The sequence below is a fragment of the Odontesthes bonariensis genome, chromosome 11, assembly GCF_027942865.1.
Source record: "Odontesthes bonariensis isolate fOdoBon6 chromosome 11, fOdoBon6.hap1, whole genome shotgun sequence".
Taxonomy (NCBI): domain Eukaryota; kingdom Metazoa; phylum Chordata; class Actinopteri; order Atheriniformes; family Atherinopsidae; genus Odontesthes; species Odontesthes bonariensis.
The window spans coordinates 22,473,791-22,495,633 of NC_134516.1; the positions used below are offsets into that span (position 1 = coordinate 22,473,791).

At 43.4% G+C, this 21,843-nt stretch overlaps 1 protein-coding gene across 14 annotated transcripts in view; it reads right to left on the bottom strand.

Moving 5' to 3' along the window:
- The window catches only part of LOC142391817 (muscleblind-like protein 2a), a 47,195-nt gene that overhangs the window by 11,820 nt on the left and 13,532 nt on the right, over positions 1-21,843 (bottom strand). For all 14 annotated transcript variants that reach the window (XM_075477918.1, XM_075477921.1, XM_075477916.1 and 11 more), the window contains exons 3-5: positions 5,106-5,270; positions 3,908-4,111; positions 1,968-2,228 (exon numbers count right to left, since the gene is read on the bottom strand). In XM_075477918.1, coding sequence (XP_075334033.1) covers positions 1,968-2,228; positions 3,908-4,111; positions 5,106-5,270 — 630 coding nt within the window. The remainder of the gene's footprint in view (positions 1-1,967; positions 2,229-3,907; positions 4,112-5,105; positions 5,271-21,843) is intronic.

A 21,843-nucleotide genomic window follows, 5' to 3' on the forward strand; every position in this document is an offset into this window, starting at 1 on the left:
TGTGGATTTACATATCATATGTAACAGTATATCTCCTATCAAAGAACAACAATGCATTGCTGATGCACTGTGGCATTAACAGACTTTAACATAGTGGTTAGTTAAAAATGGAAGATGGTCTGATAAAGTGACATGGAAAGCAAAGATGCCGGCATTTGACTTGCAATGAGAAAGAAGATCACAGCGTGGGAAGCAACACATGATGTGGCACAGTAAAACAACATAATCTCAGTAACACGATCTTACTGCATTAGTTACACTTTATCGTATTTGCTTTAGATTTAAAAAAAAAAAATGAATTATGGGTAATGATATTACCTATTTGCAGCAGTGCATCAGAACAGGTTTTATGGATCTCTGCTTCAATAAAAGTGCCGCAGCTTAGGCTAAGAGCTAAAAGAAAATTAGATTAAAGGTGCTGACTTAACAACTTATTGTCCTGGGGTTAACCCTGTTCACCTCCAGCAGAGGCTGTAAGTGGCGAGGTAAGTTGGGAATTGGGTCATAAAGTTGATAAACTGGAGTATACGAGGAACACAGGTGGGGTGTGACGCATAGCGCTGTGGGCAGAAAACAATAACATTGTGTTTGTGATGGAGCTGTTGAGCTAAGTTGGTAGCTGTACCTTTAAGAGAACAGCGCTGTGAGGTCAGCATCAGATTAAAGTGCCTTTTGGGTCTCATGCTTCCTTTTACAAAAGGTTGTTTAAATTTATGTGTCCAAACACAACTAAGCTCACATTTGCCTTAAAATCCACACTGTTGATTCATACAGGAAGGAGAGGGAGAGCAAGCAGCAATGGAGCCAGCCGATGAGACGTATGCGCAACGCATAAAGCATGCCCATGCCATGGAAGAGAAAGAGTCAGACATCACACTGGCGCAGAGCAAGGTGTGCAAGTGCAGTACCCAAAAGGACCATTCAAAAGAAGCCACTCAGAGCCGCCCGTGGGAAGGTGGGGAACAGCCAAGACGGAACGCCCAACTCCTCCCAGCTGTATGTCTGAATTTCCACCTTATTGTCTACCTTTCTGCCTGTGTGCCGCTTATTGTTGGGGACTTTTCAAGCTATAGGCACAGGAGTGTAAACCCCCAATCGTGATGCTACATCCTCATCCATCCCAGACTCAATTTGCACTGATCTGCAGAACCGCACTTATCACTGAGAGCAGTGGAGTGGGATGGGGGATGAGCCAGCACATTGTCTCTGTATGAACCAAGGGCATTGGAAAATACAAGAGGACTGCGGTGAGATTATAACATTATAAGATTGTTCTTGCAGCTTTAGACTGATGTGTTTAGGTCTCACTAAAACCCTGTTTATGTATACAACTGCCTCTCTCTGAGATAACTATTACTGGTGAACTGTACACTGGAGTCCATGAGAGTAAACTGGCAGAGGTGGGTTTGTTTCGTAAAGTAATAAAGCAGTGCTCCACATTTTCTGTTGCTGGATGTGTCATTGTTTAAATATCCCATCGATCAAGATGATTAGCAAAAATGACGCTTGCATAATTGTGCCTATCTGTATTTTGACTATTAAAAAAAATAATAGAAAAAGTGATGTATTCAGGGATAAATCTGTATTCAAGGACATACAAAAGTTTCTGATCTCTAATCTAAACAGGCTGTGCTTTGTTGGACAACATTATCTGGGCACGGCAGTTCTGTACTAATACTCTATAAAATAAAGCCTCTAATAATCACACATTTATCTGATGCATACACAGTATAAAAGATAAAACATGAGCATCCCACTTTGTATTCATTAAGGTCTAAGTCCTTAAAAATGAGCCTTTCTGTCCCATCCAGACTTTATAGCCTCTTTCTGTCAGCACTCTAAACAAGCAGAAACCTTGTGAAATGTTACTACATTAAAAAAAAGTACAAGTGTGTGTGAGTGTTTTCTGCTATATCACTGTGTGGGTGTGATACAGCAGCAGTCAGCCTGTAGTGCTGTGCTCTCACCATGGCTGCAGCTGTGGCGGCAGCTTGCGCAGCCACAGCTGTCTGGTTGGCCTGGTGTTGAGCGGCCTTAATCTTGGCCTGCAGGTGGGCCGGGGGGTGGAAGTACTTGCACTTCTCGCGAGAGCAGCGGCTCTTGATGTAGTCCATGCAGACGGTGACCGTGTTGTCGCTGGTGTCGATCATGGGGCTGTCGCTCGGGTGAGCGAAGCGGCAGTCCGTCTCGCCGCGGGCGCAGTTGCCCCTCTGGAACTCGCGGCAAACCTGGGAGCAGTGAGGTGGACGGACAAAAACACACACGTAAATGTGGACACACACACACACACACAGGCAACAAAGAAAATAAACAAAGAGGCATACAAACTGTGAACGCTTTAGTTCTTAGCACATGACAGAATAACTGTAGTCACCAGGATGTAAAATTCCTGCTTATTTATCCCCCCCCCCCTTCATTCTCAGATGGAATTTTTTTTTTTACATTTTGGTTTCCTACAAAGTTTTCAAGTCTTTGTAATAATGAAATAGAACAAAAAGTGGAGATATTTGGGATTTGAGTGGTGTGTTTCAGTCCTGAAATTAATCTGAGCTGCAAATCTAGTTAATTAAGGAAATAAAAACTATCTGTGAAAGGTACACATGTACTTCCTCTTTTTTCTTCTTAAAAAACACCATCAATTTGTTTAGGGCTCTGTAGGAGGAACTGCCGTGTGGGCAAAACTCAAACCAGGCAAAACTCAAACCACTGAACCGGTCAAAGTTCAGCTCCTGAGAGGCTTGTGTGTAATCATGGGGGGGGAGGTCTGCATTAGACTTCCGCTCTGGGTCTGAGACATACACGAGCGTTCGCACATGCAAATGAACAATAAAGTCCACCTAGAGATTCAGGTAAAACTGCACATACATGGCTTCGTGTAGGAGTGCATATACGTGCCTCAGAGGGATACTGTTTAATTAGAGCCTGCTCCGTTCAGTTGCTAAGTGATAGCACTCTAGCAGAAAAACACATACAGGCACACACCTACGCATCACCTCCAGGTCTTAGGGAGATTATTGTTTATCTTGATAAATATAGTAGAGAGAAGAGAGAGAGGGGGAAAAAAAGAAGCTCCACCTCGTGCACTCTTTCACAATCACACGGCTATTCTCAGAGTTGTTTGCGACAGGGGCAGATGGAGACAGTTTAAGCTCTTACGATTGTCTCAGTTTAACTGCGACTGTCTAGCAAGTAGCCGGTTTTTTTTTTAAACTAAATCCAATTTAAATCCCCGTAAAATCGCAGCATCTCATTTCTGACTTCATGTCTGCGACACAAGCCTCAATTATCTCGGCAAGTGACAACATAATCATGCTTCTTAACATATGCTCGAAGGTAATTAAGTACAGAACAGAATCAATTCTGTTTAAAATGTATATAAACAACTTGTTATTTTTACATCTTTATCCCTTAAAGGAACATTTATTCTTTTACAGACAAAACTTCTTTTTTCTTTTTAATCAAAGAAACAAGATATTAGGTCTAATCATTTTAATACCACTCCAGGCTTCCGTAAAAGCTTTTATTTGGAGTTATTCAACTTCAAAAGGAAATTATTTGTGTCATAATTTACATTAAAGAATGCAAAGATGTTTGTCTGAAACCATTTTTTTTTTACTACAAGTTTATGCATTTAAAAAGTGAATTCCAAATATGAATTTAATTCAAAGTTTAAAGGCGGCAAAGAACTTTCATGTGTACATTTGATGATAACTCCTGTGGCAACTAAAGAAGTAATTAGTATTTTAATCCTTTAAATCTGTTGGGAAAGTGAACACGAATACTCAGAGGTCGTTCTGTAAACACTCTGGAGGAATAAAACAGTCAGATTTTCCTTTATTTTAACATATTTCTCTATGCTTTTGGTTTTTTTTGCAGGAGTGTGAAGACTTTCAGTGGGTTTTGTCACCTCCAGCTTGTCAGTACGCAGAAGTTTCTGGTTGGAGGAAGAGCCGGTGTTCACTGAGATGGGCGGGCTTCCAGGGACGATGACGGGGGAACTGGGCATGATGTCCGTGGGTACCAGGCCCATGCTGTGGGACATCGGAGTCAGGTAAGGTGCGTAACTCAAACCTGCACTGGAACCCAGGCCCTGGCTGACTTGAAACGTTTGCTATAGACGGGAGAGAAGAGCAGAAAGTTTGCCACCACTTTTTTTCCCCCACAAACTTAATTGAAATGCTAACGAAACAGCGGAATGGCAAAGATGTGAAATGATGGATGAAGGAAGGAAGGAAGAATGGGGAAGCGGAGGCAGAAAGAAGGTATAGAGATGGAAAAGTGCGAGAGAAGTGAGAGAAGACACACCAGAGACAAATGAACAGAGAGCACAGCTGTGCAGAGAGGTGGTGGTGGTGGTGGTGGTGGGGGGGGGGGGGGGGGGACGACAGGTAGAGAGAGAGCTGGGAGAACAGAGCGAATATGGCTGCAAGAAAAAAGCGAGAAACAACAGAGTTTTTCTAACCTCTTGTGTATCCTGGAAAGACTTTGCTGAGCATGCATATTCTGTTTTAGTTTTGCCTTGCCTTACATTGAAGCAGTTAAACACACCCACACCTGGCAGCTGTCCAGCACAACCGCGGTTTACCGCTGACTGCCGAAAAAAAAAAACCCAAAAAAAAACGCTGGAGAGCAGCCGGTAAGTTTTGTGCAATGCAACAATGACAACCGCAGGAACAAATTATGGTCCCTCAGGTCTGAGATGTAATCTCAAAACACGGTAATCTGATGAGTTAGCTCAAAGTAAATCTAATTAAATGAACTTTGACTGAGTTGACCTGATATTACACGATTCAAGTAAAATATATCCTCAATGGATCGTGTCTGTGTGTCAGTTAAAGCTGTCGCTATCACCAACTGTAAATCCACTCAAAAATAATCTCTATGCATCAACTCTTAGAAAACCAGTAGAAAAAACATGGCATTGCGCAAGGAACACACATCAAATATGTGATCTTGCAAAATATTGACTTTAACTGAAATGATGTCACATAAACAGCATGTTTGAACAGGACCAAATCCAGACTTTTGACAGCACAGCAAAACAAGTTCTCTTTTATTCAATTATTAAATTACGGCATTTCCAACAGCAATGAAGCAACACTAACCACAGGCTGCATGGTTGTGCCAGGGATCATGAACTGCATCTGCTGAGCCAACATGGCCGCCGCCGTCTTCTGCTGGATCAGGTTATTTCGGCCGTTGATCTCCAACTGGGTCTTGAGGTGAGCGGGCGGGTGGAGGTATTTGCAGTTCTCTCGCGTGCAGCGGCCCTGAGGAGGAAAACAAAGTTGACAGGTGAGAATGAGACACAAACCAGGTCATTTCCAGAGCTGCCTGAAAATCTGAATGAACCGGGAAAAAAAGCAGCTTTTGATGATAAACCTGCCTCAGAACAGGTTGTGCGTCTGCTTGACGATGTGGCAAATACATAAGCATTCATTTCTACCACAGACTTCAAAACATAAAGCACCTAAAGGTAGTAAACATATATTCATATTAAGTGTGGAAAATAGAATATCTTGAAGGAGGCTTCTGCTGATCTGGTGGGGCATTAGTTCTCAGCTCCAGCTTTTTAACCCTACTAGATTCTTGCCATGCCTTCATCTTGAACACGTTGAGTGAGCGGTCATGGGGCAGACAAGAAAACGAGAAAGGCAATGATAGACAAAGGTTAACCGCTCTTGTTCTAGCTGATCTAAACATCCCAACTGTATCTCTGCAGCCTTCTGATGGACAGATCGTCTCGTATTCTCAGTGGAAATGCAAATGCTGGGCCGGCGGGGTCAGGCTTACAGAAACCCTGGTGGATCGAGGCAATTACACTGTCAAACCTGAAGCTAATGGCAAACACAGTGATCCAATATGGATCGCCTCTGCAGTCGTATTGCACAGCGAGCAAGTGCTGGAGGTCAGGAGGGAGCAACAAAGAGAAAGGTAGAAAATGAATGTGAAGGGAGTAAAGGATGCAGGCAGAGTGGACTGATGGTTTGTACAGAGGGATAAAAGGGGAAGACCAAGAAGACAAAAGGAGAGGATGTGACATGGCTGGCATGGCATGGCATGGCAGGTCTTGGTCAATGTTAGGGAGGGCAGAAGGAAGTGAGAATAAATCAGAATCAGTCCAGTGTGAGGAGGTCTGCTGCTTTGTCTAAATACCCCTTAACTCCATGACACAGACAGCCCACGGCACAGTGTCCTGATTAGCAATATCATTCTCATCATGAGCGCTCTCATTTCCTCCTACAAGGAAATGTGACAGGTCTGCCTAGTGTCCACACAGTGCTTGGTAATGTCTGAGCTTAATTACGCTGCACACAATCAGAATGACTCAGACAAAATGACAACAGGCCATGTACAGAATGCATCCCGTGTGACGTGGTGGTCTGTAATGATTTGTATCATATCTGACAGGGTTTCCAGCTGAGCGGTGCAATGATTTGTGAAAGTGGTATTGAACCAAAACAGTCGACCTAAAGTAGAGTGACAGATAGTATATTAGTACATTATCAATATCCAAACTGTGAGCTTGACGCATTTTGAGTCAAAATACAGGGCGAGCTACATTACTGTGGTGCTTCTGGAAGGAATGCTCCATTTGAACACAGATTTTCAGACTTGCAACTTTGATACGAGCAACTTGAGCTTGATGCCGGCACCGAGTTGGCTCTAAACAACCAATGCAAGTCAAATTTTCAAGTCTGACTAATTTTAAAGACACCCCACAGAACATCAAATATACTGCTGGAATGATTAGGATTTCTTTCAATCGATTTGATGCGCAAGAGACTTCAAAGGACATTACGTCTGTAAACACCATAGGCCTCTTTGAAAATGTTGTTTGCATGTTAGTAACAACACTGGATATATGAAGATGGTGTTTTACATGTAAGACACATATGTTGCAGCTCTGTAATGATGAGAGTCCCGAGCCGGGAGGGTCTGACCTCCACAACCTGGTGTGAAAGCTCCACTGATACCCTCTCACTCCTTCTTTGTGGTTCACACGCACAAAATCACACCTGCCCACACGTATGCATACTAAATCCCTCAGTCACAACAACCGTCACCCACACAGGCATGTGTGTTTGTACAGATATACACAGTGTTGCTCACAAACGCACAGCTTTGCTGAGCCTCATCCAGGCCAGAGGATCTAGCACTGAAGCCCGCAACCTAAAGCCTCATAGTGTGTGTGTGTCTTGTGTATCCATGGCCATGAGAAAGAGTGCGTGGGCAGGTGTAACTGTGCAGGAGAAACTGTGTGGGCGGGTGTGATTCTGTGTGTGATGCTGGTGCTGAAGCTGAGCTCTGGACAGCATCCCAGACCGAGTCAGTGGGGAAACGCAGCATCACCACTGCGCCCTGTAGAGATCAGACACAGACGGACACAAATTATAACACACTACAGGCCCTCGCTACACAACCTGCCAGTTAGGTGGACCGAAGAAAGAGGCCATTATCCATCTTTTTGCCCTGTGTTTTGTTCATTTATAGCCACGGGGGGAGAAATGCTTCTTGCATTTGTCCATCATTATTTCCCTTTTAAAATGAGACAAATGGTAGTGAAACTACTTGGCAGAGTGGTTCAAAACACTCATGTGCCGTCTTACTAAGTGCAGGCCTTGCACTTGAAAAACCTCTTACTTTAACCTCGTAAAATTTAGTTAAAGAGCATTTTCTTGCAGATCTACTCACAATCTATTACCACATCATGTTTGTTCTTTGCATAAATTAGCATCATTCATCTTCTCCCTTCTCAAATTTCAAGGTGGGAGAAGTAGTAAAAAAAGAAGTAGGTCTGCCATTGTAATAGAAATTCCTACACCAATAGAAAGAGATGCAATGCATCATTTAATTGCAGTCACATTAAAAAGAAAGTACATCCCTTTAACTCTAAGGTTTCATGTTTCAGGACATAGTACAACTCATCTTCTCTTTACAGGCCTTCAAATGAAGTGAACAGGGCCTCATAATGTGGCATGTGTGAAAAACTACACGCACCCACGACACAACGGCTTGTAGAACCACCTTCAGCTACATTACGTTGATGTAATCAGGCCGGAGTCCAGACCTCGACTGGGTCACTGCCACACTTTTATTTTTTTCTATTTAAAACATTCTGTCGCAGATTTGCTGCTGTGTTTTTGGGACTCATTGTCCTGTTGCATGACCCAATTTCAGCCGAGTTTTGGGTGTCAGACAGATGGTCTCACATTTGACGCTAGATTACTTTGGCATATCGACATCATTCTTGCATGCATTTGCTCAGCTAGACTCAAATGGGCGCTCTGTACATGCTCTGCAATTCTCTCTTTTTGTAAAAACAGTCAAGTGAAAATGTATATTAATACAGCTGAATTCCCAGCAAAGCTTAAAGACCACGTTTGTGCATTAAAACTAAACATCTCCACTTTGGTCTCACCTGTCCAAAGGACGTCGTTCCAGATGTCTTGTTCAGATGTAACTTTATAAAACCTAAGCTGTGCTGCCATGTTCTTTTTAGAGAGAAGAGGCTTCCTCCTGCAACCCTCCCAAACAAGCCATACTTATTCAGTCCTTTTCCAAATTATACAGTCATGAGCTTTAACATTTAACACGCTAACTCAGGCCTGTGGAGTCTGAGATGTAGCTTTTGGGTTGTTTGTAGTTTCTCTGAGCATTGCAGTCTGACCTTGGGGGGCACTTGCTGGGAAGTAATTTGGATTTTCTAAAGTAATATCATTATGTATTTGTGCAATGTCAATCGCTTCATAACACACTGGACTTGATTAGGAATGAGTGAGTAGACTTAAATCAACAACAGATGGATTAATAGAGTTTTTGAATTGGATGTTAACACAAGTGTCGGTGTAGGTATTAACTCTGAGGCTATGAAGAGCTTTTATTCGGATGAGAGGGTACCATCTTGGATAATTAAATCAAGTGTAATAAATCCAGGTTCTACAGTTATAGATATGAGGATTAAGTATGATTCAGGAGAACCAGCGGATACTGCAAAACGGCTCGAGTCCGCACTTATGATGGTGTTAACACAGCCTTCATTCCAATTCATTCGTTCCCAGGATCTTTTTTTAATGTCTGTTGAACTGAGAAAGAAGGCGTTCAGGTTTGCATGGAATAAACTACAAAAAGACCTGAAACTTTCACTGTTGTTGAGCGACCTGGAGGCGGACACATCTGGCTGCAGATGTTTTGACTGATGCACTAAATTGCACTTCATTTTGACATGATTCTGTGTTTTTAATGTACTGAAATCTAGTTTCACGTTTTCTGTGTGTTCGTCTAAAACTGTTCAATGTGCTGCTGCCTGTCTTGGCCAGGACGCCCTTGAAAAAGAGATTTTTAATCTCAATGAGGTTTTCCTGGTTAAATAAAAGGTTAAATAATTAAAATAAAATGTAAGAGTTACATGTTCTTCTCCTTCCTACAGGGTTTTACCCCCCCGGTATATTTCTGTCCTCTACAGAATCGTGAGGACGACACGTACTGGCAGAAAAAGAGGAGATGAGTTTGTTTGGCAGAGTTTAATCTGCGTTCAAACGGAAGTTATAAGGTCAGGTAATCCAAGGTTCTGTAGGTTCTGTAGGTCTATAGGTTCTGTGCACAGCGGTTAAAAAGCTTTCGCCCACATCAGCTGAAAATCTAAAATCTTTATTAAAACATCCTAAGAACAACGCACAAAAACAGCTACAATAAAACTGGAAAGTGCTCATCATGATTATGGGTAAAGGCTCCAGGCTGCAGGTTTAGAGACCACACTTGGGGATTCAAAGCACATAAGAGGAGGAAAGCTTTGTGAAAGGGCAGCTGTGCATCACCTGTAAAAAAAAGTGCAGTACTCATGGCTCACGACTGGTGATGACGGGGTGAAAAAGCAGCATGCATGACCGATGACAATAGTGTGCCATGATCTGGTTTCAAGCCTTCATCCCTTTGTGAGCGTGGCAGACACAAACGCACAAACTCCCACACAGAAAGGCACACATGCAGTGCAAGTGCACAGTGTCTAAGCCACCCACTCGGAGTGGAGCAGAAATCCATTCATCACGTGCACTGCCTTCGAGCAGCTGTCTATGAAAAGGATCTTTGAAAGCACTGTGGCACCTCTGTGGTTCACGCGCCAGCCGCCACTGCGTAGCCATAGCTACACAGAGAAATTACACCTTTCTCCAGGGTGGCTCATTGTAAGAGCCATGCTCTGGAATACGTTCATAATTGCTGGATTTAGAAAATCATATCCTCTGCACCACAGAGTAAAACAAACATCAGTGAGGGAGAGATCACGGATACATTAACAGTAACTTTCTGATGTAGAGCCGGAGTTCAAGCTTAGAAGCTTAGAATAAGACATCTCCCCATTAAGGTTGTCCCTTACCAGTTATTATTCAGTAATCTGACCAACTGAGGAAATTTTTGGAAATCCATTCTGGCAGAAAGCATCTTTTTTTTTTTTTTTTTTTACCCTGAACAAAAGGTGTTCACGACCATGATCTGAACTGTGAAATGGCCATTATTCCGCTACTGTTAGATATTTCTCTTGTGTGTCTAAACCACGAATGTCTTAATAAAAAGGATATCTCCAGATTTACATATGATAAGGACCCTTTTGTTATCATTCGTAGCACTGAAAAGAAGGATAGTGCGTGTCGGGAATCTACCGACCACCCACCAAATTAGATGTGGCCACACAATACTCAGCTGATCAGCAAAGGGAAATACGACGAGGCAAACATTTAGCACAGCAAACACGCTGCCATGAGCAGACCAAAAAAAAAGAAAAATCCAATTAATGCAAACACGGTGACAAACTTCTCATGGGGGATTCAATATTTCCATTTGTTAAATCACAACTATCACAATATTGAGTTTAATCTTGTTGTGATGTTTGGATTTGTCTGTTCCACTTGGGCCTGAGCTGTGGAAGCAACAAGTGACGAGAATCGATAAAAAACGCATTATTCTGACCACACACACACTCTGAACCGCCACTGACCCACTTCTCTAATGTATTCCCCCCCCCAACGATGCATTTAGTGTCAGCTTTTGAGGTCTAGATGTCTTTCTATAAGCAGCAGATGTCATTTTCGGGTTGAATATTTTCCTAATGATTTTCAGGTACAGACAGAAAAACGACTGACTATCTTATGAGTCAGTCAGCTGTGCCCCTGGAGTACCTGATTCACTTCCAATATTGGATAAATTGCTCCACTAAAGCTAGAGACAAGGTGGGGCATGTTTTCAGTGCACTCCCCCTGCCTGACTATTTGGCAGCTGGATCACTTCAAATCTACCCAGCTGCATATGAAACTTGGCAGAGGTGTAAAATGGACAGATAAAAACGCTGGGGAGATTTATCCTCCAAATAATACATTTATTCACAGGGTGCTCCGGCCCAAAAGGCTCATCTCTAATTGGCATTAGCATCCCCTGCCCGGGCTTTACCCCTGGCATCTTCACCAGTGGTTAGAAGCCCCCCCACCCCACCTTCTTTATCAACCCAAGTGAATGGTCAGAGTGATGACTGTTGTTTGTCTGTGGGTGGCACAGACACAGAGGGCCAGTCTTCCACCCGCTCCGAAGAATAGCGCTTCAGTTGTGGGCCCCTCCGTTCACCACTGTAACATTTGCATTTCACCCTCAATGGGCGCTCTATCCTGAGGCCTGCCGGAGACAGAGAGTGGCTGCCTATAGACGGCGGCCAACAGAGGAGCTGGAAATCTCCTTGTGAGGGCAATTGGAAACGCCTTCATATTACGTCACTGTGCTTCCAATCACCTACAGGAAGACGAGTACGTGGTGCTTATCCAAGATGGAATTACATTAAATGAGCTATGCTTTTCCTTCCCTTAACACTTCAACTTGGAAAACAACTAGAGCCTTGTGAAACAGATATATGTGCATGCAAGTTCTACATTAAGCTCATATGTTCTCCTGTAAAGCTGGGTAGGCCTTTCATATCCGAGTATTCGTCAGGTCTTTCTCATGCTTGCGCAGAGCTCAGTGACATGATCGATGGTAGTTTGAGTGGCAGTTTTGGCAGACTGCAGCCCGGAAAGAACCATCACCAAAGAAGATAACGGGGAAGAGAGCTTGGAGGCAAGTAGGGTCAGAGCAAAGCAGGCTGTGAGGAAGTGACGCTCGATCGCAACACCGAGACCAAGAGGCAGTGGCACCCTTTAGGTCAGCGAGATGGGACCGTGACTAATAGCGTTGCTGGTCAGATATAACACGGACCATGCCGATTCTGGCGAGCAACAGATGGACAGAGAAAACACAACATGCTTTATATTCCTCAGAAGAAACAGTAAAACAAACACAGAGGGATCTCTTCTTGGCCTCCTCTCCCGTGCTTAAATTTGGTTTTTGGATGGCTGTATCCGTCGGTCTTCTTTCCCCAGTTTATCCGATTGTGCTGCGCAGCGTGAAAGAGGAGGTCCTGCTTTGAGCAACTGGCGCAAATTTTTCTGACATGAAACCTGTGATATGTGTAATCCCCTTACAGCATAGCCGAAGAACCTCTTGTATCTCAACTGACCGGCGAAGACAGGAGGTGGAAAAACACTCTCTCCGATCTTTCCTCTAAATATTCTCATATATTTCTTGCTATATTTCACTAGCTAAGTGGCTTGGCTCCACTCTGTGCCATTTATGTCTATCCTGCTGTTAATGCTCAGTAATCTGCATTGCTAAGAAATAGACAGGATTCAAGCTGTTCCTTTCACACTTGATGTTCTGCTTACAGATGTCTGTATTCATGGCTATACATATCAAAATGAGAGCAGTTCTTGACCAGCAGCAAGGTGATGGCTCACCTCCATATATATTTTTCACAGACAAAATATCGTTTTGGATTTTATTCTTCTGCATCGTCTCGGAACATTGTGTGTTTTCTGGGTCAGTGTAAAGAAAGACGATATTTTTTGATTGCTAATGTCTGCCCTTCCTCCTCTCCTCTCTCAGTTTACTCCCAAGAGTTTTTCTCCAGGACGTCAACCGCTGGTTACAGGTCACCCTGTAGCAGTTCATGAAGAAGTCGCTTTGAAGAAAGCCCCCAGCTATGAGATGCCAGCACTCCGGTGCTCAAAAGAGCGAAAAAAGCAGACCCAGTGATCCCAGCACCCGGTTAAGTAGTGAGGTGCTGGATGCACATGGACAGAGGTTCCCTTTATCCTTAGGGGCAGAAAAAGCTTCCTCATAAGGATCTTGTTTTGTTTTTGGGCTCTAATGGATCGGTTTGGACTAATGGGTCCGTTTGAAGCTTTGAGGCTTCAGGACAGCAGGAAACATTAAAAATCCATTTTGAAATGATAGCCAAAAGCTTTTTGCTTACATTTCAGCTGGTAATGGAGATCAAGGATCAGTGTTTAACAGTGGGTAAGCGCTACTCATTTAATGTAAAAGTGTTGTGAAAGCCCAGCTCCACGCTCCTTTTCCAGCTCTAATTATATTGTAAACAGGTATATTTGCCCACCTATTAGACTACACAACAATTAAAAATAATGGGAGTGAATACAAACATGGGCATGCAGCGGACCAATTTTTTTATTTTATTTTACCAACTGCAAAGCAGAGAAACACACACACATAGCAGACACACATAAGACTGTTGCCTCAGCAGTAATTAAGTGCCTTTGTTTCACTGGCTGTAATCCCACAGATGACGGAGTGGTACTGCTGCTGACACGCCTGAGATTACCCAAGGATAAAGAGGACGGGAGAGCCATGAAGACATATGCACACAGAGGAGGAAGACTGGGATCGAGGTGCGATAAAGCATGTTGTTTTGTTCAAACTCGTTTGTCCTGGGATGCCTGGATATCATGAATCTTACACCCACGGGGCTCAAAAGCAAACACTCCCACCCTCCATCTGAGACGTGTCCATAAAGGCCTTCTATGCTGATCAAGTATCTTGAGCAACAGAGCGGGTCCTTTTCTCTTGTTTTAATATTTCATCCAACTTTGATGCTTCCCGTTTCCCTGCTAGTCCGTGCGGTGGCGTCTCAAAATAGCAGCATCAGCTGAAAAATCACATGCCTGTGTTATCACCATACAATGCTGGCACACTGAGCTTGTGATCGGATCCCTCAAACTGTAGGTCAGGCAGCTCTCGGAAATGTTGAAATTGCTTGTCTGAATGATAAATTAAAGAAGTGCACAACACCGTAAAGTTAAGGGCAGGGTAATGTGGCCCTAAATATAAGAATGATTCCAGGAGAATAAAAAAAGAAAGGCAGTGAAAAGCACAACATTCAGGTAATGGTATGAGTCCGACTGTCCTAACTGTATTTTGAGGAGGCAGTATTCAAAGTGTGGCTGTAATGACACCATTGTGAGGCACCTGCAAAGCCTTGGCCCATGCTGCTAATCCCGCTAAAGGCTGGAGCCCTGCTTCAGTTAATCTGATCATCTGTGACCTGCTGAGACATGAAACCCACCCTCGAGCTCATCTAATCTGCGCACACATACGGACACCAACGCAGCACATAGGCAGGTACTGTACACGTTAAATACCCAGCGTGTGCTCATGTTTGAAGTGAAGCCGGGGGCTCGCTGTCCCACATAGGTGCACCTTTACAACTACACATAAGATGAGGAAAGGCTCAGCTCTGACACTTCCCACCTCCAACTCCATTGATGGGTGGGTCACAGCTAAAAGTCCGAGGCATTAACCTGCTTTCAACAAGCTTACATTTCCCAATGCTGGGAAGATAGATCTCGTCAACTCTGCGCTGATATGACAGCCGTTCTGAAGCTAACGGACAACTTCAACGAGCCACGCCGGTGAAAGATTTCACAGAAATAGGTTACGTGATGTTGATGGCCCAGTTTGGAAAGAACTGTGTCACAGCCCCGAGAGGACACAGCAGGAAGGCCTAATTTTAACATCCTAATTTTACATTTGTTAACGGCTTTCAATCAATCCTCAATGCTCAAAGCTGAAACTGCTCAAACTTACTACAAATGCTAATGAGAGAAATTAAACAAACAAATGCAGGAAAACTATAAATAAGTAAAGAAATAAGACGACTGGGCTAAATCTTCGCTCCCTGCTGACACTATCGACAGCATGTCAGAGCGTGTTGAGGAGTTGTGTAAATCCATACAACAGATAAAGGAGGATAATGAGATGGAAGGGAGAGAGCAGATCTATTCATCAAAGCCTCTTTCTAACACACTCAGCAGATAGGGGCAGAAATGTTGCATGGCTGCTTACTCTCCAGTTTTGAGATTAAAGCTTCGGTTGCTGACAAAAAAAAAAAAAAAAAAACTTCAGATGTACAGTTATTTGGGGGGGTTTCTACACCATTTCAAACTGCAGAGACTCTGAAGGGTCCAATTACTTCAGATACTTCCAAGTTAGGAATTTTGTATCTCCAATCATGCTAGAGATGTTTGGTCTCACAGCTACCACGCATCCATGATTAGACACCAATCTCTCTATTTCCTTGACTAAAACACAATTATTGTAGATGAAACCGCAAGATGTACATTAAATGTACGTAAATTAGACCAGACGGGGGTAGAAACCGGGAAACAATCATTGCAATTTCAGTTTGATAGGCGCAACCAAAGGGGAGTAAGGTTTGAAATGTTGTTTGTTGGCTGTGGTGATGAGGCCTCTGAGGCCTCTGCAAGCCCCTGTGGGCTGAAGAGAGTCTAATCCCACACGGAGATGATGAAAACAGTCCTCATATGATTGAGGAACAGCGAGCCGAACGAGTGCTTATGCGTGATTAAAGTAATAAGTGCCCTTTGGTCAAAGAATTGAGATCAATAAACCAGGGCACAATGACTCGGCCTTTGAGCCGCACGATGGGTCTTATCTAAAAAATTGTCAGGTGCGGGTAAACATATCGATCACAGGATTCACCCATATCATCACTATTCCTTTTTTCTTGAAGGGAAGCTTTGGATTATTTAGCAAATGAGTCAGAAAAAAAAAGAGAGCCAGAGGCCGAATGAATCCAGGTGGAATGACAAAATGCATTTTTAGGACAAGAATACGTGTGTATATTCGTATCTATATGCTCGACCTGACATGGATGTTAGAAGGATTTGTGGAGCCAAGTCATGCTCACCACTGTATTGTTGCCCCTTCCCTTCGAACCCTCATTTCCTCACCCACCATGGGTTCAGCACACTCAGTGATGGTTCACACTGCCAATTAGTGTCCCCCACCTGTCACTGTGGGTCACTGGTGCAGGCATCTGCTGGGTGTGAAATTGGCCATCTCACTTTCGTCCATGAACTTTGCATGCTACAACCCCCCCCCCCGGCTCACGCTGTAATGGCCTAAAGTTGACCTTAACGGTATGGCCACCCTGTCAGGTGGGGGAAAGGGGCAGCGCGTGCTACAAATAATACATCTAGCTTGGACAGGGCAACAGTATCCAGTGATATACTTGTTTTTAGGCATCCAATGATATGCAAGAGGGACATCAGGTTATTCTCAGATGCCTATTGAGCTTAATGTTTGACATAATACATGATCTAGCTTTGACTATCAGCTATTTTAGACAAACACACAGGCCAATATCATCTTATCACTCGGATTCAAATCATTGCTTCTCTATTATGTATATTAGGGCACACATTCAAATTCAAAGATCATGTGTGGGGAAGAGGGCAGAAAGTTAAAGTCTCCATTCAGCTCATCAGTATAGACAGCATTTAACGAGAAATTAAGTCAGGTTTACTTTGAGTCCGTCACTTACGGAGCCTGAATGGGATGCGAGTCAGAAGACTCACAGTACAGACAAGGAGTTCACACTTGACAAACTCTATTGTGCAGTTGCTTTTTAGGAGGAGACGTCCATGCCAATCACCACAAGCGCAATTTAAACTCCGCTTTATTAAACCATTAAGACTCGAATCCAAACATGAGAGCAGGTACGCACGCTTGGACGTTTCATCAACCAACTTTGTCAATCTCACCGATGACATACGCTCATAGGGGATTGGGATTGTCATGGTAGGCCTGGTTCACAACTGTCTATTTGACACAGACCAACAGTCATCTGGAAAAAGAAAGTGCAGGAAACCCATTCTACAGGAGGGCCCCTGAAGATTGCATTTCTGTTGGCTCATTAGATGAAGCCAATTAAGAAGATCTCTGTCTCATTATAAAGGCAGGCCCCTGGGAGGCAGCTGGGCCTGTCTGTCTCACTGTTTGTAGCTCCCAAGGTGTGTGTGTGTGTGTGTGTGTCTCTTTATAGATCTGTGCCAACAAGCTAAGAATGGCTGGGTGGGAGCATCTTTAGAGCTTGTCCATTTTCAAATAATTACAGAGAGTTAAAGAAACCTGGGGGATGGAGTAAACATGTTTCCCCGATAAAGATTATATTCAATGTGTAAAACGGGCTACATTAAACACCATGTTTCATTATATTAGCAATGCAGTTAACATGCTGTGGCTAGCAGCTGCCACCGCTGGCCTTTCCAGGAAAAAAAAAAAAAAAGAGGACAGTTGCAGCTACTGATTTTCCAATGCATTTTTTTAACAACGTAACATGAGCCTCCAATTAATAAAGCAGGCAAAGAAATGCTTCTCTCAGGCAACCCGGGTTCGTCTCTGAATGATGATCAAACTACACATCGATAATTAATGAGACCAACACTAAAGGTCAAGGCACAGCGAGCCTCCCACCCGACTTGCCATAGATCTGCCTTCAGGTTTACCGCAGAGGCGCTCACAACAGCAACTACGACTGCAGCAGTAAGGAAGTTGTAAGGAGTCCAGCTGGCTTTGAAATCATCAAATGTGAGGATGCCATTGATTCTGCAGCACTGATTTAAACTGCTGTTTTATACAGGGAGGGGGGGGGGGGCGCAGGGAATCAAGTACTTTATCAGCAATGTGGGCAGCGGAGAGTGATGGAGGACAACGATGACTCAGAGGTAGTGGGTGGACTTAGACCAGGTGAGACTCTGGTACAGCAGATGGGCAGATTTGCAGTGCTCGGCCGTTCCATCGTGTTGCAGGCATCAGGTGAAGGACACCTACTCTTACATCTGACACCGAACAACAGGAGTGCCATACAGTTTATGGTTCATAGAGAAGAAAAAAAATTGTAACTCCATTACAACAAAGGCTGCACAATAGCAGTGGTATGAAGAGTAGTATACGACTACTGTAGAGCATCAGAGCAGTGCATTATAAATCCAGATATGTAGAGATACAGGACTGACACGGGTGCATTTTTGATTAAAGGAAAACGATCGCATCAAACATAAAGTCTGATCATGCAGCTTGTTCTTATCCTCTTGCTTCACAAACAAAATTGCATTTACCGCTGCTATATGTGCCCAACTATTGCCAGGGACTGCGTTTTATTTTTAGTTTTTCTGCCCACATAAAAAAGGCAAAATGGCTCACTGAATTTCATCCGCTGCAGGACCAGATCTGCAACCAAGAAGACTATGCATCGTACGAGCAAGTGAATGAAGTGTGATTTCAGCCGTCTAAAAGTAGGAAACAATGAACACAAACCTCGTCAAGTTACTGTAGCTCCGCATTTCACTTTAATACCTGATTACTTTAAGAATGTGACAATCATAGAAGAGTAACTCAGACTCTGAGACACATTGACCAAAACACATGTGGGTCAAAGGGCTGGCCTAATTAAAAACCAGCCTGTGGGTCAACTTTTTAGATCAAAGTCAGTGAAGCGAAATGTAACCGATCGGTTTATGCAGAGTGACAACTCTAACACAAGAATGCTGCCCCGCAGGAAGACTTATAAGATTTATAAATCAAAAGATATGTCAAAACAGTGCATTATGGAAGGCAAAAGTGGCTTTGGGGTTGCTGTTTTCCACACAAGGCAGACTGAATTACCACACAATACTGTCAGCGCATGACGTCTGACTGAAGGAAATCCGACCTCATGTAATTGAGGTGCGCAACACAGCTTTCTACATGACATGAAGTGCATCCATTACAAATCATGTTGTCACACTGGTCTAATAATAGAAGATTAGTCAAGAGTTGAGAGAAAATGTTTTTTCAGTGTAATTTTCTTTTTCCTTTTAGTATCAAATATTTCCAGTCAGAGCCTAGTAAGCTGGTCTAACTGACTCATGAGACAGTGTGCCAGTACAACTTCTCCCTCTTTTGATTTCTTCCTGTCCCCCCCACCCCAGATCAGCTAGATTAGGACCGTGTGGTGTAGGGGGTGAAATCACGTGGATCAAATTAAATTTGGTATGGCTTGCACTGGCAAGAAACCTTTGTGCGAGGAGGACTGTTTAAGGAATGGCAGCAGTTGGAGTCTCTGAGGGGCTCATCAAAGCATGCCACGTCCACTGCAGCCCCACATTAGACTCAAGTCAGTGCCTCATTGTGTCTGTGTGAATGACCCTGGGGGGGAACACTAGCTACCGCTGCACCGCATACATTCCCCTCCACATGTTTGCTCTGCCCAGGGTGTGGCCCAGTTCGAGAGGATTACGCTGAGGAATGTAGCCGAGCCCATCTTTTAAAACAAGAGGAAAAAAAGGGGCCGAGGCCGTGAGCATAAAGTTCATGCTCAACGAAGCATCCTGAAGATCCGCAAAAACAAACAAAAAAAAAAACAAACAAAAAAAAAAAAAAAAAGAAGAGAAAAATGCAAATGCAGTAAGCTCAGGAAAGCACTTACAGTTAAGTCAGGTTGTTAATCTTAAAAACTTTGATAATTAGTTTAAAAGGGTTAAAAAGCACTTGTACTCCTTCGACCATATTTCTTTCTTTCAGTGGTTGAATCACTTACTCACACCTTCCCTTCCCCTGATGTCTTTATTTACTCTTTACCCCCCTCAAAAAACCCAAAACAATTACAATATGCTCTCACCGCGTTAGTGAAACCGGGGCGCTTCTTCCCCAAGGGGACAGCACCGAGCTTGCGATACAAATAAGAAAAACACTCCGCACACCTGAAAGTTCCTTCTATTGTTTCTCCTGCTTCACCACTTTCTGTTTGACGACCGCAAGTAGAGGAAACATGATCGTGCTCGGATGCAGCAGACTATCTCCTTCCCCCAACAACCCTTTTAAACCAGCTCAGTCAGGCGTGGTAGTCACCTGGTAAAAATGTGACCGGCACAAAAAATATATAAATAAATAAAGCGAGGGGAGAAAATCTAAACAGAGTTAACAGGCGTCTGGTCTGTCGTGTAACGGTTGGAAAGAAAAAGTCTGTCAAAACTGTCTCGAGTATTTAGGCATGAAGTTTTAGGGAAAAGTATTTTAGATCTCTCCACAAGCTGCTTCTTCTTCTTTGCCTTTTTTGTCTGTTTTCCTGGTTATTTCAAATCTGCATGTGTGCATTATGCAGATAATGAAGAAAGAGACAAGCATTTTGGACAAATCATACATTTAAGAGCAGGAAGCAGAACCCTGTGACAGCACAGTCAAAGAAGTCGGAGGATGAATTGGAAGAGAAGAGGGATAAGCATCAATAAAAGACTAATGTCCGCAACAGAGTCAATGTGACATCATCACATGAGCAGCGTGATTGCATTTACTCCATTAAGGTAGGTATTCTCGCTCATTTCCTGCAGCCCCCACCATCACTCTTCCCACAACTGCCATTCCGTCATGGTTTCCATGGTCACCGCGCAACAACTATCAAAAAGCTAAAAGGAAATGGCAGCAAAAAAAAAAAAGAACCATTTGGCTTTGTTTGACAGACTCAATGCAATATGTCGGGTGGTTTTCTAATGCCGGCTAACAAAACCTGCATCTTAGAAGACATTTGAATGTCACGTTGTGGCTGGCAGCCAGCACATCTGTCTAATAAAAGGGTTCGATTTGCATGTCATTTTCCTAATTCGAACGGCTCAAACGCACATCAAAGTCATGTCTACCAACTAAATATGAATTCAGCTTTAGCTGGGCAGAGAAGAAGCATCTCGTTATAGTCCCAGAAAAGACAAATGTGTGGCACTGGGGGACTTTTTTGAAGCCCCAAACAACAATAATCCCCAGGACATTAAACTGTAAAAGTGCTGAGAGCAGTGTAGTGTCAGGATGCTGCGAGCTTTATTATTGAGAATGAAGGAGCAAACCGAGCAGGGATGATTCCTCGAAATCATCTGGCCCATGCGAAGCACAAGTAACGGAAAAATGCAAAACCAGCTTTCCTCAGCTCCAGAGTGAAACTTGGCTGCATCGAAGCTGACAATAACTCTCTCTGTCCATGGTGTGACGACTCTACCGCCTGCCGGAGACTTAAATGATCAGAGATCTGAAAAGTTTGGCTGTCCTTGTGGGTCTCATGAGTGAGAGCGGGTGTCAACACAGGAGCAATAACTCCACTATGCTCTCACCCAGAAAAATAACCAAAATTAACCAAACATACAAGACATTTGCAGCTTTTCTGAGAGATCCCACTGCACTGGTGACTAAAATATCAATCATTTACAAAATATCAAGTTTTGAAAGTACAACTTATCTTCTGTTTGACAAAAAACAATGAGAGTTCAACAAGGAGCCACTGTAATCACATGAATGTTTTTACCAGCTTAGACCCCCAAAACAACAAACACCTTGACAGTCAAATTGTCCACTTTGTTTGTTTGCACACTGCTGCCTGACAAGCACAACAACAGAGTTACACCTCCAAGTCTTCCTCCTCTTGAGCGTTACCCTTTCACAAGTTTATTAAGAGGGCTCCCTACAATCATCGGCCAAGTTACACCTGGCAGCACACAATGATAACCCTATCAGACGAGAAGACCCAGGAAGATGATATGGGTGTAATGGAGTGAAAATCAGCCCGCCGTGGAGCGAAACACATTTCCTAATGCATAATAAAGCGTTCATTCTCTTAGCTGTCACGAGGAAAGTATTTGTGAGAGA